Genomic DNA, 17,248 nt, shown 5'->3' with positions numbered 1-17,248 from the left:
AAATGATGGTCTGATGGATCTTACATCTTGAGCCCTCTCCACAAAAATTGTCTCCTTTTCAAAGAGTTCATTCCAGTTCTATTATTAAGTTTAAAATAATGACAGTTTTTTTTTGCAATCTCTTGCAAAAAATTGCGCCCATTGTCATGGCTGCCACATGTGGGGCATCTATTTGAATGCACAATTTCCATGAAGATCTGCATACACAAACAAATATGTTAACTGTGTCATCTTTTGTATTTTCTCCCCCACAAAGTTCAAAATTACACCTCATGTTCTGGTCTTTTTCAAAGACTTAGACAGTAATCAGTAAGACAAATCCCAAATTCAAGGATGAACCCAAATGTGAACTCAAGAATAAATGTTTGCTTCAACTCGTTTTTACAACATTTATTAATATTTGTCATTATTAGTAATTTTCGAAAAACACAGACAAAAGAATGAATTAATAATGGAAATGGACCCAGTGGGACAGTTAGACACTAGCAATAGCAAATACGGCAATAAGCACAATGCTAATGATTGTAAAATGTTGCAATAATAAAAAAATGTTTTACTAATAATAGTAATTGCCAACCTAAATCCTCCACTTATATTCAAACAAAAATTCAACAATAAACGTATGATTTAATTCAGTTATATAAATTACCATATACACCATATATTCTGAAAGCTGGCAGCATATTATACATTTCTTTAAAAAATGCAGATTTATGAAAATGTTTTTGTTTTTTTCTCATAATATACCTCAGATACTTTGAATACATTCCCACTTGAATCAAGGCTATGCACTCCCACTGTGCAATCAATACCAAATGCAGTCATTAATACTCATGCATGCATAAATGCAAATTATGCTGCTAAGTGTGGATGCAGCCACACAAACCTTCTAACCTGGAGTTATTTTCTCTGTTTGAAATATCAACATAGTTCTAATATTTAAAATAAAGTCAAATAAACTTTATGTCCTCATGGAGAACTTTGTCTTGGGCATTTAAAACAGCCCTGTGGTTCCTGTGCTCATCTGTAAAGTCTCAATACAGACATCTGTATAAACCTGGGTTATGAGTAGGCCTAGCTATACTGTGACATGACAATAGAGATCTCTTCTTATTGAGAGCTATGGTTAATGATCAATTAGATGCAGTTCAAAAATATATAAAAATGGAGAACCAGTCAAACAAAATGTGATGGTTTGTTCCCTCAGCTTCTGCTCTGTATGAAAATGTCTCTGAACCTTAACATTTTTGGCGAAGTCAGACAAATCCACTGGTAGTCAAATTGTATGTACAGTGTGTGAGCAGGAAAAAGTGAAAATGAAGAAGTGCTAATGTAAAATATATTTTTCAAGTAGATTTTATTTTAAATTGCTTGTATTCAAGACTTTGTCTTTAAAGCCCATGTTGCAGGTTAACCACCAGTGTTGATTAATGGGTACATAAAGCACTCAACATATGTATATCATTGTTAAAAATGTCACCAAATAGTGTTAAAAGCCAGTTTTTACCGTTTTAGTCGTTTAGTGGGTTTTTTAACGCAATTCGGTGGACGGACGTCACGTTGGGGAGACGTGCCTCAGCCTAGTACTAGAACTATGGTGACTGACTGGGATGAGGAAGAGGTGGAAGAGGTGTTTTTACTGTCAGTGAATAGCACCGAGTGAAAGTCAATGTTTTCTTTATATTTAGTGACAGTGATCATGTCGTTAGTTCAGATAAGTACTGGTAATCTAGCTAGATCTAGAAATAGAAGGCATCATGCTAGCTATGGGCTAACTTGCCAGTCAGTCCCACCTGTGAAATCCCCCGATGTTGTAAACACATTTTCGATTAGATATCTCACGTTTTGATGGACCCTACTAGCTCCAGTAACAACATATTTGCCTAGTGTTTATTTATTACCTGGATGGGGATGCTGTTCGGCTTTTCACAAGTTTAGACAGCTAGCTAAAGCTACGCCGACGTTTTGCTAACGTTAGCGCAACAGCGTTAGCCTAGACGGCTAGGTAAATATTACGACTGCCTTTGTTGTTTCCTATATCTGCGTCCACATTGTCAACATAAGACATGTGGCGTTAGTGCTCCTTTTGTACCATAATTGTATTGAATGAAATGTTAAGCTTCGCTCCTACGAGATGGGTGGGTTTTTGTTAGCTACGTTACACACAAAGTTAACTGGCTATAGTAAGCCTGTGCTAGCGGAATTAGCTAACGTTGCGTAGCCAGCCAGCCGCTTCGGCAGTAGTTCCAGCGAGCTAACCACGACAGCTAACACATCCACAAGCGTCTCTATTTCAAACATCACTGCAGATTGACTGCTTTTAGTAGCAGAAGTTGATTGTGGGCGACAATACTGTCGTGGTTAGCTTACCGAAACTACTGCCGATTGCCGTTAGCTAATTCCGCTAGCATACAGGCTAATTATAGCCAGTTAGCTTTGTATGTAGCTAGCTAACAAAAACCCACCCATCTCGTAGGAGCGAAGCTTAACATTTCATTCAATAAAATGATGGTACAAAAGGAGCACTAACGCAACATGTCTTATGTTGACAACGTGGACGCAGATATAGGAAACTCCGAAGGCAGTCGTAATATTTACCTAGCTAGCAGTCTAGGCTAACGCTGTTGCGCTAACGTTAGCAAACGTCGGAGTAGCTAGCTGTCTAAACTTGTGAAAAGCTGAACAGTATCCCCGTCCAAGCTGTGTTTCACTTTCCCTCCAATATTATTATACACATAATAAAGACATATGGACTCGGTCGAGACCAAAAGCCATATTTTGCAACACCAGTGGCACAGACCGAGCCCATAGACAGTGAACAGAGACGGGGCTTTCGTCTGTCATCTCCCCAACGTGACGTAGTGCAATGCACTGTGGGGGAAAAGAGAATCATTGCAAACCGCTGTAAAATAGTACTACTTTTTCGTATTTTATTCCGTTTTGTGATATCCATTGTATTTGATGTTGTTGGGTAACAGTTTAAATGTTTATTACCAGCAAGCAAATTGCACAAATTCATTAGAAAATAAACCCTGCAACATGGGCTTTAAGCTTTGCCTTTAATTTCATAGCATATGCAGTAAAAAAAGAAAGATGTTGAAAACAAGCATTCAGCAAACAGAAAAACTTCATTCATTGAAGAGACATAATCAAAATAGTTGACTGAGATCCAAAATGACGAGTGAGTCATTGTATTGTTTGCAGGAAAGTGCTTAAAAGTAGGCTATTATGACTGTAAGCAAAACCTTTGCATTTTTAGAATTTGCATAACCATTAATGTGGTCCTTTTGTAGATGACCATTTTAATATTACTTTTAATAATGCTGTATCATAATTACACTGTATTTTGGATATAGTGTTTTGTAATTAAATCTAGTCTAATTTTAATGTAATCCAAAGTTACTTTGTCATTAAACGAAGTGGGGAGTAATATGTAATAGATATTTTCTTTGTATTTTTGATTCACAAGTATTGGTAGCAGGAGGCTGTTTTAGAGTAAATTATATGTAATTATGCTTTTACAACAGTTTTTTGATGCTAAGTTTAGCAGATTAATTAGAGGCATTCTGTTTTCAAGTCTGTTAAATAATTAACTGTGCATGCCATAGCAACAGCATGACAAGAAGGTCTTTCTTTTACTGGTAAATGCTCTGAGTTTTCAGGCATTTACTCTGAGGCAAGGGTTAACATATGTTTACAGTGTTTATCACCATTAGCAGGAAAATAGATAGGTCTAAAAGTATTTGGACTTCAAGCAGTGTTCCCATAATACAAAATGTGCTCAGTGTAGTACTCAATTAGCACTAAAATGAAAATGTTTTCCATGTTAGCATTGCTGAGCAGTTTTATCTCAATGAGAAAGAAAATAATTTCCTTCTTCTGTGATTTTCATGAGATGAAATTAGGAGATCACTAAACACTCGTCACTCATCATTGATGTGTTGACACTGAAAAATGAACATCAGAAGGGATTGGTTGCCTTTCCAACAAGGAATCCAAACCATATGACCCTATAGATCGTTTATTCCCTCTAATAAGACCCATAGGAGCGTTTCATAAATTTGCCATCCTAGCAGTGGTAGAAAATACAAGCCACAGCAGTGACATCATTTCTAAACCTAACGGTCACGGTTTTAAACACACCATTAACATTGTGAAATGGTCACAGTTTGGTAAGGTTCAGATAACAAAACTACTAAGTAAAGTTTAGAAAAAGACTGTGGTGGGTTCAAATCTGTACATTTGTTACTTTACTTCCTGTTACGCATGTGACGCAGAAGGTGACGTAGTTCTGTTTGTGCCATAAAGTTAAAAAAAACTCACTGTTTACTTTTATTTTCAAAAGGGACACAAACCCTAGTCTACTGGGTGAAAGTCCTGTTTGTTTGACTCATCCACCATCTCAACTCTGTCTGTCTAAGAAATGTAAAGACTTAAAGGTTGCACATTTCAGAAAAACTTAGACAAAGTGGCTGTTGGGCGTATGGCTGACTACAGAGCATATCAGCCCAGTATACGCGATCGCCTTCATTGAATTCTTTGCTTCGTATCGATTTTAAGTTTCCGTTTCTTGTGTGGAAGGCTTTGAATGGGCTGTTTTCTTTTTACATTTCTGAACACCTACGCTCATACTCAACCCAAAGACCCCTCAGGTCCTTAATAGAGACTTCTTAGCTGCTCTACGATCGAGGCAGTAGCTTGAGGGAAATCGGGTGTTTGAGGTCGTAGCCCCCAGATTATGGAATAGCCTCCCACACTATATCAGATCTGTTCCCATCCCTGACACTTTTGTTGTTCTCACATCCTTTTTTTCTCCCTTTGGTCCTTAAGTCTGCATGACATGCCTGTAAATGCATTGCGGTGTGTGTGCTTTTATTGTTGCACTAGTCTGGTCTATCGATTGTTTTATATCTGTCTACATCTATTCTTCCTTTTGTTCTTGCACATTAATCAATTTCTAGTGTTTTAAAATGTACCTCAGAAAGAAACTTGGACTCACATAGGAACATATGTTAATAGCTATGATTCAGTGTGTCCATGTAACACTGCAGACACCAGCTGCAACATATCTAATACTGTATTTTAATGATTGAGAGTGAAGCAAGTGGCTACATCTAAGGGTTTTGAGGAACACATGGTTTATTCAACTATAATGACAAATTACTAGGGCTGTCAATCGATTAAAAAATGTAATCTAATTAATTACATACTCTGTGATTAATTAATCAAAATTAATCGCATACATAATTAATGGTGCCTGAACCGATACTTTTTAAGAAAGTAAAAAAAGAAAAGAAAAAAAAAGGGTACTAAACAACAGTCGGTGACATTAAATAACGGCTTGTTTATTGCTATGGCCATATGGTCACAATTAAATGATTTAATAATAATGTATAACAATAACAATAACTTATTTCACTAGTAAATTGCTGTTGAATGACAAAAACAACCACCAGATGGGAAATGGACATTTACAATAACTTCAAATGCACCACAAGGCTGTAGTTTACCAGTTTCATTGAACGCACCGTCTGTGTTGTTTCTCCGGCAGCTGCAGATTGTTACATACCAGTGTTGAATCCTCTACAGTAAAACACAGTCAAACTTTACACCGTTTAGCGTTAGCTGTCAGCATTTTAACTGTGTTTAATCCAGCTACTAGCTAGCAGTAGGCTAACGTTAGCTGCTGTCGAGTATAGTGTTAACTAGCGTCACATGCAGCGGTGTTTGTGTTGCCTGTATCGTCTGTTTCAGAGCATCAGAGAGAAGCGCAGACATATCAGTGGCACCAGATTTTGGTAGCCAGGGTTGGCAGGAAGAAGATTTTTACAAGTAAATGTTCCAATTAATGATCCAGGCAGCACATTCTTGTCTCCCTCCTTCATTTTACAGTCGAAGGATGGCTAGAACGGCTCTGGGTCAAACGTCAATATGGAATAGATTCATCTGCGTTATTTTTTTTAACGCGTTATTTTTTTTAACGCGTTATTTTTTTTAACGCGTTATTTTTTCTCAGATTAATTAATCGAAATTAACGCGTTATTTTGACAGCCCTACAAATTACATTATATCATATAGAAAGCACCATTAAACGGTAAAAAAAGATAATAGGTGCCACTGCTACACTTTCACAGTCTGAATTCAAATGTTAAAGGTCACATATTATACTTTTCTGTGTTTTTAAATAATAAGGTAAATTTATTTTAGACAAATCCCTGTGAGCTAAAACGTTCAGATTTCCAACTATTCTGAATACTCCGGTGTCAACAGTTGTTTCTTTTTCTTTTCTCTAGTCTTACGCAACTGTAAGCCGGCCTTCTATGATTGGTCATCTGCTGTAGGCAGGACTGGAGTGTTTTTTTGCGGTGTTAACATTGTCCAATGTAATCGTTAGCCTATTTTTACAATAACGCCTGCTATGGAGCCATAACGTGAGGTACAAGGTAATGGAGCCTTTTATACATTGTCATGTTTCTTTAGAAATAAACAATGGACAAATAAAGTCTTTAAACCTTTAAACGCTTCAGATGTAAAGTTATTCGCTGTCAAAGTGATGTCAAAATGAATGGCAGTCAATGGAATGCTAACAGTGGGTGAGTGCTTGTTAGCATCAAAATGGCGCCATAGGATCTACGGGTTGTTGACAGACGCTTACCCTCTTGTGGATTGCCCACTGTATTACCGAGTTAGCGTTAAGGAGAGGTCATATAGTTGCGATGAATGTTTTGCTCAACCAGAAAATCATTCATTTACAATAAAAGAATAAGTTACAGATGCATCGTTGCATTTCAAGTGTTGCATATGGTAACTTAGTCTACTTTGGATGTATCGTGAGCTAAACCGGGAATCACTGTCACTGTGTCACGAGCCAAAGCATTAAGAGTTTGTTGTAGCAACCAACGTAATAATAACTTAGATTAATATTGCGCATTTCACTTAAAAACCCACGGACGCTTTACACAAGTAACGTTACAGGGGGACAAGGGAAAAGAAAATAGTAAGCCAACACAAACACGGACTAAAAGGAAAACGTCTGCGCTAAATAGAAGGGGGACGTAATTTCAGCTACTGACATACAACCACATCGCGCACTGTAAAGTTATGTAATGAATTAAATAGACATATTACATACCTGAGGGCCAATTCGGGGTGGGTTTTGAATAATTTGCAATCCCGTGATTGTCTCCATCTGTTGATAGCCCAACCGAGTGTGACTCACGTTATCGCCCGTTGTCTTTCACTTTCCCTTTTAGCTTATAGTTGTTCTTCATTTAATTTCCTTCTTTCCTGTGATGGTCCTACTCCAGTATCAGCCATAACTACAACAGATAACTTTTAAAATAACATTAAAATACAATTAGGCCTATAAAAAAGAAATCTCCTGCTTCCTTTTACCTGGCTCCGCTGGCATCTGCTGACACAGGCTTTTCCGGTGTTACAAAGAAATCTGTGACCCATCAGAATGTGTGACTGTAGCGCCGTCTACCTGCTGCAAATCATTCTGTGACTTTGCGGGAAAAATCTGACCCAAGCAGATGCCTTACTAAAAACTATATAAAAATAGCGTTCTTTTCACTGTTAGTCTTGTTGTCACAGGTCATTTAAGACCATTATATGAAAAATGACAAAGCTTTAGAGAAACATTAAAAAGTTACATATAGTCACTTTAAGGTCAGCACTGGTCGCTAGTTACTTTTTTCATAAACCCTTTTATAATATCCTTAACCCACAAAAACATACTGTATAGCAAGTGTATAATCAGGCATGGAAATTAACTAAGAAGTACAATTATTTTTGTAATTAGCTTACTTTTTTGTGCTTTGAAAAGCCAGTGAATACTTTCACTCAAAATGGACTTTTAATTACATATTGTCCTCAACAGCTTTGGGAAAGATTACAGAATAGTCAACGTAAATGCTTTATGGCCCAATCAGGAGGATATTCTATTCCAGTTTTCTTTGAATGTCTTCTCTTTTGGAAGGCAATATTGAGAAAGGTTACTTATAAAAAATGAAGGTAAGGTCATTTTGGAGAATACTGAATTGAATAGGGATTGGTTGTTAGGATGTATTCAAGAAATAGCTAAATGTCACTTTGAGTAATTTTGAGGTCAAGCGTACTCTCCGTCTATATATCAAAGCTGGCAATCTAAGGTCAAGGCCAAACTCGACTTCCTTTACAGAAACCGCTCTACTTTCACCACTTCTACCAAAGTCACTCTCATTCAAATGACCATTCTACCTATGTTAGATTATGGTGATACACAGGGTTGCTTGCAAGACCACTCTATCAAAACTCAACACTCTTTACCACTCTGCTATCCGGTTTTCCACAAATGTCCCCTTCAATACACACCACTGCATCTTTTATTCATCTGTCAACTGGCCCTCCCTTCACACTCGCCATAAGATTCACTGGTTCACTTTCATTTACAAGACCCTTCTTGGCCGATCACCTCCTTACTTACATCACCTGCTGCAGCCAAAGTCTGTCACATTCAATACCTGGTCCTCACTTCATCTTCAATTAAGCATTCCCAAAACCAACTCTGCCTCTGGTCTCGCATCTTTTCAATCTGCTGTCGCTCGCGACTGGAATGCTCTGCAAAAGATTCTCAAACTGGACAAACTAATTTCCATTTCAGCCTTCAAAACCGGCATATCATCCTTGTTCACGGACATTTGCAGTTGCTTCCCTACATCATAATTTTTCCAGCTAAATATTTGTATGGTTTCTCCCTCTCTTACTCACAATTGTGCACTTCTCTCGTTATATGTGTTTACTGCTGTCAGTGTTGTATTTCAAATTGTATTTTATGTCATTTCTAAACTGTATGTATTTCTAATGTATTTATTTTCTAGCCCTTTCCCTTTCCCTAAGTGGCTTTGCCACTTGTCACGCCGCCATTGTAAATACGAACCTGTTTTTAATGACTTGCCTGTAAAAATAAAGGTGAAATAAAAACAATTTAAAAAAAAGTTGAGTATGACTTTGTGGTTCTTTAGCTGCTGCTAAAATATAATGGTAGTCAAGCTAGAAACAAGGTTGCTGACCAGACTGAGATTTGCTTGTGATGAAAGGTTTTGCATCACATTCTCAGAAAAAGAACAAACCCCTGTCTACTCGATAGTATTGCTATCTACAGGAAAAGCAAACAACCTTTTAAATAAACTTACTGCAGAAATTAAGAAAAACATAAATATCACTTTCAAATCATGAGTTGTGCATAATGATATTATTGAATCAACAGACAATTAGAAGGAGTCACTACATGTCAGGGTTTGCTGGGTTGTAGAGACGCAGTAAACACCAGTTTGGCAAAACATATGATTCCCTTTTAAGAGTTAGTTGCTGCTAATATTTCTCAGCAGCAGTTTGTTAAAACCAAGGTTGTGTAAAGCCTTTGTGTGCAAAAATGATTGAACGATCGTTTTTGGTCCAATTGGTCCAATTCCAGGTTGTCCAATTACAGTGGTATCACTTCACTGCAATCAGTATTTGTATTTAGTTCAAGAACAATGAGACAGTTAAGTTGAAATGGACTGGAAATGTTTTGAACAGTGAGTACCATCAAGCTTTCAATGAACATTGATACAGTGAATGTCTGCAGTCTGCGTCAAATATTATTTTGTCTGTTGAGTGTGTAGTGGTTGTACCACAGTTAACCTCACAGCTTTTTACTTTAAGCCCTGCTCATGGCTGAAGTTAAGTTTCTCCAGCTCTCCCCAGGTTGGCAAAAATGCATCTCAAAATGCATCAGATTACCTGTTTTTTTTTACTTTTTAAATTGACTATTTTTACAGTTGATCATTATTGGTTTTGTTTCATATTGCTGTAAGATTAAATATTTCTTGTCTGATTGTCTTTTTCAACTGTGCATCCAGGAAGATGTTTTTTGGGGACTGCCATATTTGTTATGACAGCACACTTTTTAAAGCTCTTGCTCATTTATTTTGCATCACATCTCTACATTTAATATCTGCAAAGTCTCTCAAGAACCTGTTGCAAAATTAACTTTCCACTTCAGTGGAAGTACTGGAAGCCCATATAAACAAACTCCAGACATGAAAACGGGTCAGGGGTGAAAAAGGTGAGAAGGATATTACCCCTCTAGGGGGGGTCCGGGGGCATGCTCCCCTGGAAGAAAATTTTAAATATTCCATATTTTAGAGCATCAATCTGATGCATTTTGAGATGCATTTTTGCCAACCTGGGGAGAGCTAGAGAAACTTAACCTCAGCCATGAGCAGGGCTTAAAGTAAAAAAAATCCTGAGCCTGAAACTTTTTAAAGTTAATTTGACTGGCAAAACAGTTAAAGTCCTGACATTACACAATAATAAAAGTCATAATTTTTAAAAACTAAAACGTTTTGGATCAATTTTTACTTCTTCCAACCATATGTTAAATTAAGAGTCAATGTAGATTTACATATTGCAATAATATTATAATCCTTCAATTAATCATTGTGAAAACAAAACTTTCTAGATGTTGTGTTACTTTGGCCAGGTCATCATCAAAAAAGTGAATTAGTACATTCATGATTTTGTCCATGTTGATATTAGCTTCTTTATTTACATTTATTAAAAACTTTGCATTGTTTATCTCTTCATATAGCTAGACGTCTAAACTCTGGGACAAGGCCGTTAAGTTTAAATACCTGCCATGCTAATTCCAAACAGACAGCTTTGTCAAGGCAGTTTGGGCTTCAGATATCTTTTACACAGTGGCCATCGTTAATGACACATCATGTTCCGCTATGAACGTGCACATACATATTGTTTGTATCATGGTCGGTCAGTGAAGGCGCAGTCGCAGTGGTAGCGGTAGTCGTCGTTGCCGGTAACCACTCGTATGACAGAGTGCACGGACCGAAGCTTTGTGACTAGCATCTAATGACTAGCAGCACTTTCTTACCGCTGCTGCCGTACACTGTCTTCCTTGAACATGCGCTGCAGAAGCAAGCACCCGGCTCCCTCAATTTGAGGCAAAGTGCTAAACAGCTTCCCGTCTCCACCCTTTTCCTCTTGTCCTCTATTAATGCCCAGCGCCATTTGTTTTTAACTACTTTCTCAACTAAAGCTGTATCTACATGCTCCAAGTTTGATAAACTTTGCCTTCATTTTTTTTTAGCCGCGTTACCACGGAGACCACACCGGCACCGCACTCTCGTATTTCGGCAAAGACCCGCCCTGCTTTGCATCTGATTGGCTAGAACTTGTTTCATTGGTAGGTGGAAGTTCGATGATTGGTTAAATCCAGCACTCGCGCTCCCTTCTGGCACGCGCACCTGTTCGCAGTTCACTGAATCCTACCCCAACATTTTCTCATCGAATCTACACGATTCACGTAGGTCACATATTTTGGTTTCAAAACGGCGAATTTCGCCGAAAGGTGAGTGATTTTCATGTATGAAAGTCACCTTTTACTAAACCTTTCAAAATTGGGAAGCACTTTCACCGACTAAAATACTGTCTGCATTACTTTAAATATTTAAATGTAACAGTGAGCTGCCCATCACTCGTTTTGATTGTGGAAACTAGGCAATGTATTGGTTGGAAGGCAGCCTTGAAATGCCATACTAAATAAATTATACATTTGTCCGTAAAATTAAAAATGATAATTGAATATATACTGAGAAAATGGCCATCAAAAGGGGCCAGGCATTTGAAATGATTTCAGGGTCACTTGTTTTAACCCAGACCACCACTACAATGGCTTTATTTCTATGGAAATGAGTACAGCTGACATTGCAATGCAGAGTGACCTTATCTACAAAAAGCCCCTTCGGATTTGGAAACATTTGAGCCTGACTTTCAAACACATCCATAATACTGGAATAATTATGTTTTTTGGACAGATTTTATAGCAGTTGACACACTGGCTGTTAAATAAAAACGAAAATTTTATTGTATACATTTTGAGATTTTACAAAGTAATTGTCCCACATTTCTATCGTAAAATGACTTCAAATCTGAAACTCGAGGGGCTACAAAACTATTTTGCTCCATAAATCGAGTCAATGACTAAAATATTTGAGTTGACATCTTTAAAAACACCAATAATTAAAATCTTACAATTTAACTGTATGAATATGGAGGTTTTTCCAAGTAAAGTCAAACATTTTTACTGTAAAATGACATAAAATCTGAAATTGTAGGTGCAATAAAAAAGACTTTGCTCCATAATTCCAGACAAGGACTGATACATTTGAGTTAAGGACATCTCTGACTGCACTTATACTGAAAATCAAACAATTTTACTATATAATTCTGGAGATTTTTGGAAGTAAAGTCCCACATTTCTACGGTAAAATTACTTAAAATCTGAAATTGTAGGTGCAATAAAACAACATTGCTCCATAATTCCAGATAACGACTGACATATTTGAGTTAAGGACATCTCTGACTACACCCTTACAAAAAATCTAACGATTTTACTATATAAATATGGAGATTTTTCAAAGTAAAATCCCATACCTCTACCTTTAAATTACTAAAAATATGAAACTGGAGGTCATATAAAAAGACTTTGCTCCATAATTCCAGACAATGACTGATATATTTGAGTTAAGGACAACTCTGACTACACCCTTACTGAAAATCAAACATTTTTAATGTATAATTTTAGAGATTTTACAAAGTAAATGTCTCACATTTATGCAGTAAAATGACCTCAAATCTGAAATTGGAGGTGCTATAAAAAGACACTGGCATATACTACACCAGAATACTTGCATGTTGGAATGACAGTTATCCTTATTTGTTCATCACAGTCTCTAAGAAAAGTAGCTTTTTGCAATTTTCTGCAGCACGCTACACTCATATGTCCTTGTCCTACTTTCCCTTGCTCATTTCTTAGCATCTGCCCTCTGGCAGCTGACAGGTTCATATTAAGTATGACTTATCATTTTGCAGATTAGCAACCAATCAAAATTAAATTGATTAGTATTGTTGTTGTTGTTTTTTTTTCTTGTCTGTTCATTTTTTGTTTTGTTTGTGGAAGTAAAAGCAACAATGCTATGTTTTGTTTGAAGAAGAAGAAGAAAAAATATATAAAAATATAATATATATATATATATATATATATATATATATATATATATATATATATATATATATATATATATATATATATATATATATATTACACAAGTAACTGAACAGTAACAATCACACCATTCAATACCCCTGAAACTTGAGGACTTAATCTGCGTTTGTGGAAATCAATGGCAAGTTACTGTTATTGTCGCAATGTGTACATTGTTTTGCTTTCATCTCGTAATCTCTTAAAATATATTTTATCTATTAAAAAAATGTTGTTTCTATTAGCCTACTTCAACGTGTCAGTGACCTTTAAATAAAATGTACGGTTACCATAGTAAATAATAGTTACAGGTGGATAGAGAGAACCGTATAGGTACGTCAACAAAACGCGTTCGGCTTTTGGTTCGTTTGCAAAGCTGTCCGTAGTGAAACAAGTATGGCTCAGCTGTCTGCCAAACCGACCGGTAAATTAGCTTAGTGTGAATGTGGATTAAGTTTCCAAATTCACATTATCTGCATGAGGTTTATTCGGCAACGTTATATGAACCACCATTACTAGCGTTGTTTAACCTGAATACAAGTAACTGACGGTAACGTTCCGGGTCGATCTATGAACGAGGGTGCAACTCTCTCTTACCAACTAGAACAAGCTGTTCTTGATCGATTTAAACATGGACGCGGTTGTAAAATTCACAAGCCAAAGTCAAGGAAGGGACCGTATATTTAGGTGAGTCGTTAAGACTGTTTTGTGATCTGGTCGTAAACTGTCCACGTTGTATTTAATTGATAGAAAAGTTAAGTTACTAGATAGGCGTTTGACTATAAGGCAGCGCGTGCAAAGAGCTCTTAATTGAACGTCATCTTTCTCTCCGTCTCCTTTTTTTCCAGGGCAACCCAATATGCATGTGCTCTGTCGATATATTTACTTCGAAACAACTCAGAAAGAAAGAACCTTGTGGCGAAACTTAAAAGTCTGGAGACCAACATGAGCGCTGGACGAAAATGTGAGTATACTTGTAGGCTAACAAAAGTGAGGGAGAGGTCACTCAGTAGCTAACGTTGCAGAAGTTAAAGTTAGTTTTGGTGATCCCCGGGGAACCCCCGAGATGTTAAAAGGTCCATTACAAAATGAGAAGTAGGGAAACTGAATATAAAATACAATAATTAAGATTGACCTCAATTGATAATGCACTACAAAGGTTAGGGGTATGTCAAGTACAATTACAAGTACATTTTAATTTTTTTATCATGTGAAGCATTTTGTTACTTTGTCTTTAAAAGGTGCTATATCAAATACAATTATTATTATTATTATTATTATAATATATATATATATATATATATATATATATATATATATATATATTTATATATATATATATATATATATATATATATATATATATATATATATATGTCGGTGAGTACACTCTATGCTGACACATGGACCTGCACCAACTGTGGCAGTAACAATGATTACCCTAAAACTGGCCTTGACAGCTCATAGATAGGTTTACATTACAACCCTGACTGAAACTTGTTGAACTTTGACACTCTGTGGTAACATTTTTGTTATTACAGGACCAAGGCAGATATTTGTGTCGGGGAAGTATACACCATTTTGATACAACTTGTTCTTTATACTGAGGTCCTGGTAGTGTCTTTGTGATTGTTTTTATAAGCAGTCAATTGTTTCCATTTTTCACTGATTATTGAATTCTCAGGATTATGTGTGAATTTTTCCATAAATCATCATCAGTTTGACAACGCTCTGTGGTTTTAATATGTATTAAAATCTTTCGGAGAGTGACTTGACACAAGCTCCACATGGAAATGAAGGATAGGGTAATGCCTTAGAGCAATGTCAGGCAAGGAAGATTTTGCGCCTCTCAGGGTCAAAGAGAACCAGGCCAGGCTCTGTTTGTGCCCCACTTAATGATCTCTTCTGTGCATCCGAGCTGCAGCCACAGGGCTCTACTGTCTCTATACCTGGTCTGTATGGCTTCAGTAATAGTAGTGGGTGAAGGAGACATGCAGGTGTGACCATTTAAAAACAGAGCTTGTGATAGTGGCTTGTGAATGATGCCAATAACATGCTTTCTGGAGGGCTCAGAAAGCACTGAATGCATCGAAGAGCCTGTGCTAGAGAAGGTGCCATGACAGTATGTAGACATGCTGAGTAAGTGGAGACCATGATCTTTCCTTCAGAGGGACAAATGTAATGAGATAAAAGGCAATGCAGTTTTGTTTAAATGTAGCTTAACCACTCTTCATAGTGGACTTCTACTATGAAATGTTGACCTGGCATTTCACATTAAATTGATAACTGCTCTAATATCCTTTTTTTTTCTTCCTCTTTGTCAGTGTTCAGGCTGGGAAACACAGTAAATTCCATTGAGGCTGCTAAGCGAACTATGCAACTCTCTGACCGAGTGCTGTGCCTGTGCCTTACTGCTGCCAACATGAACCGCGCTCTCTACTTTATCTGTGACAATGTACTTTGGGCCAGAAGTGTCGGTCTTATCCGCGATATCGACAAGGAACGCTGGAGCCTAAATTCCTCTCGCTGCTACTTCCTCTCGCTAGTTATGAGTCTGGCCAGAGATGTTTATGTTGTCCTCCAGTTAATGACACAGAGAGCAAGAGATAAACACTTTAGACAGAAAATGGAGCTGCAGCTCAATGAGAGTCCTGAAGTAGCTGAAGCTGTCGTTCCTCACCTGGATGCGTTTCTCTTTCTGCTGTTAGAGAGCCTAAAGTCGCACCCTGCTGTTGCCTTGGACACGCTGAAAAATATATGTGATCTCTTCATTCCCTTAGACAGGTTGGGTATATACAAGTCAAATGCAGGAGTGGTGGGGTTTTGTGGTTTGATATCCTCAGTGATTGGGATTGTAACCCTTGCACAGCCCAAGTTAAGACTCAAGCCATGATAACAAGGGTGGAGATAAACCTTACTGACTAACTGCAGATAAGAGATTATCATGACAGGTTTTTAAAAGGATTTAGTGTCATCTACCTGGAGCAGTAATGGTGGACCGAGGTCAGCGTGGTGCTCAGTTAGATTAGACAACCTATCACAGGCACATTTTATAACAGTTAGAATAGCATTTATGTTTTACACCAAACTCAGGCCAGCAATAACTGAAGGGATGACTGAATTTGATTGTTTTGTATCATACTTTTGAAAAACAAACTTAACTTTGAATTAGAGTTAAAACTTGAAACACTGGTTTAAAAACTGTTTATTTTTCATAATTAAATAACCGTTGCATTCCTGTCTTCTCCAACATCACATATAACAGCAGTTTTGTAACTACTAAGTGCTCCTTATTGATGCAAGCTTTTGCATTTGCACTCGCTTTTGTACCTATCTGAGAAAAAAGTTAGATCTTAATCTGAATAGGGTTGCCACTTTAAGTTCTCTGCCTTTCTCTGCTCTCTGTTTTGTGATATGATGCTGCTAAAAGTTTGATCTCTATGATTCAATTGATGAATAAGCTGATTCTCAGCCAAAAGTGCTTCCAGAGGTAAAAAAGCAGCTGAGAGATTTCAGGGGACAGGCCTTTTTCACAGCAGACATGTTGACTTGTCAAAGTAGGAAAAGCACATGTGTTACTAATAACACTAACAATGGCTCTGTTCTCTTCAAGAGTCCCGGGGAGAGTGAGCCAATACCATGAACCTGAAATTAAGGGGCCATCCCCACGGAGACGCTTTTTGGTGCAAATGCACGTTTTGCATCGTTTGGGCCCGTCGTCCACACGAATCCAGTAAACGCACTGCCTGAAAACGCACTTTTTTGAAACCTGGTCCCAGGATGAAAAAATTCAAAAACGGCTCCCTTTTGGCTTTGTTAGGACGGCGAAGCCGCATACTTATCGTATCGATGATGTCATCGCCACACCCCTCGACCTCTTACCTGCGGCCACTGACACACACGACTGCGGTGAAGCTATAAGCGAGCATATCCCATCTCCATGGTCAAACAACTACACTTCGTCTAAATAAATGTCTCTGCTCCCTGACACTTCCCTCTGCTCTGCCGGTCCTGGATTCTACACAAGATATATTGCTAACGTTATGTAGCTAATGTTAAACATCGCTAAAGCAGCTACGTTACGTTAACGTTAGCTGCTATGGTTATCTGTTTATAAAGTGGAAGTAGACAATTTATCAACTAGCTAGCTAATCTGTCTGTCAA

General features: G+C 37.4%; 1 protein-coding gene across 1 annotated transcript; it reads left to right on the top strand.

Annotated features, from left to right (window-relative positions):
• Positions 1-13,436: 13,436 nt before the first annotated feature.
• Positions 13,437-17,248, top strand: pex11a (peroxisomal biogenesis factor 11 alpha). The gene is made up of 3 exons (XM_031282556.2): positions 13,437-13,771; positions 13,933-14,048; positions 15,409-17,248. Exons 1-3 carry the CDS (start codon positions 13,716-13,718, stop codon positions 15,975-15,977), a joined length of 741 nt encoding a protein of 246 aa, XP_031138416.1. The 5' UTR covers positions 13,437-13,715; the 3' UTR covers positions 15,978-17,248.

Source organism: Sander lucioperca, chromosome 7 (genome assembly GCF_008315115.2).
Source record: "Sander lucioperca isolate FBNREF2018 chromosome 7, SLUC_FBN_1.2, whole genome shotgun sequence".
NCBI lineage: Eukaryota > Metazoa > Chordata > Actinopteri > Perciformes > Percidae > Sander > Sander lucioperca.
This window is presented reverse-complemented; position numbering and strand designations above follow the sequence as displayed.

Bases quoted from the DNA above. Each gene is read 5' to 3' on its own strand.
- pex11a (XM_031282556.2), top strand. From the start codon at position 13,716: ATGGACGCGGTTGTAAAATTCACAAGCCAAAGTCAAGGAAGGGACCGT. The intron at 13,772-13,932 runs GTGAGTCGTTAA...CTTTTTTTCCAG, and splicing joins GGAAGGGACCGTATATTTAG to GGCAACCCAATATGCATGTG. The intron at 14,049-15,408 runs GTGAGTATACTT...CCTCTTTGTCAG, and splicing joins CATGAGCGCTGGACGAAAAT to TGTTCAGGCTGGGAAACACA.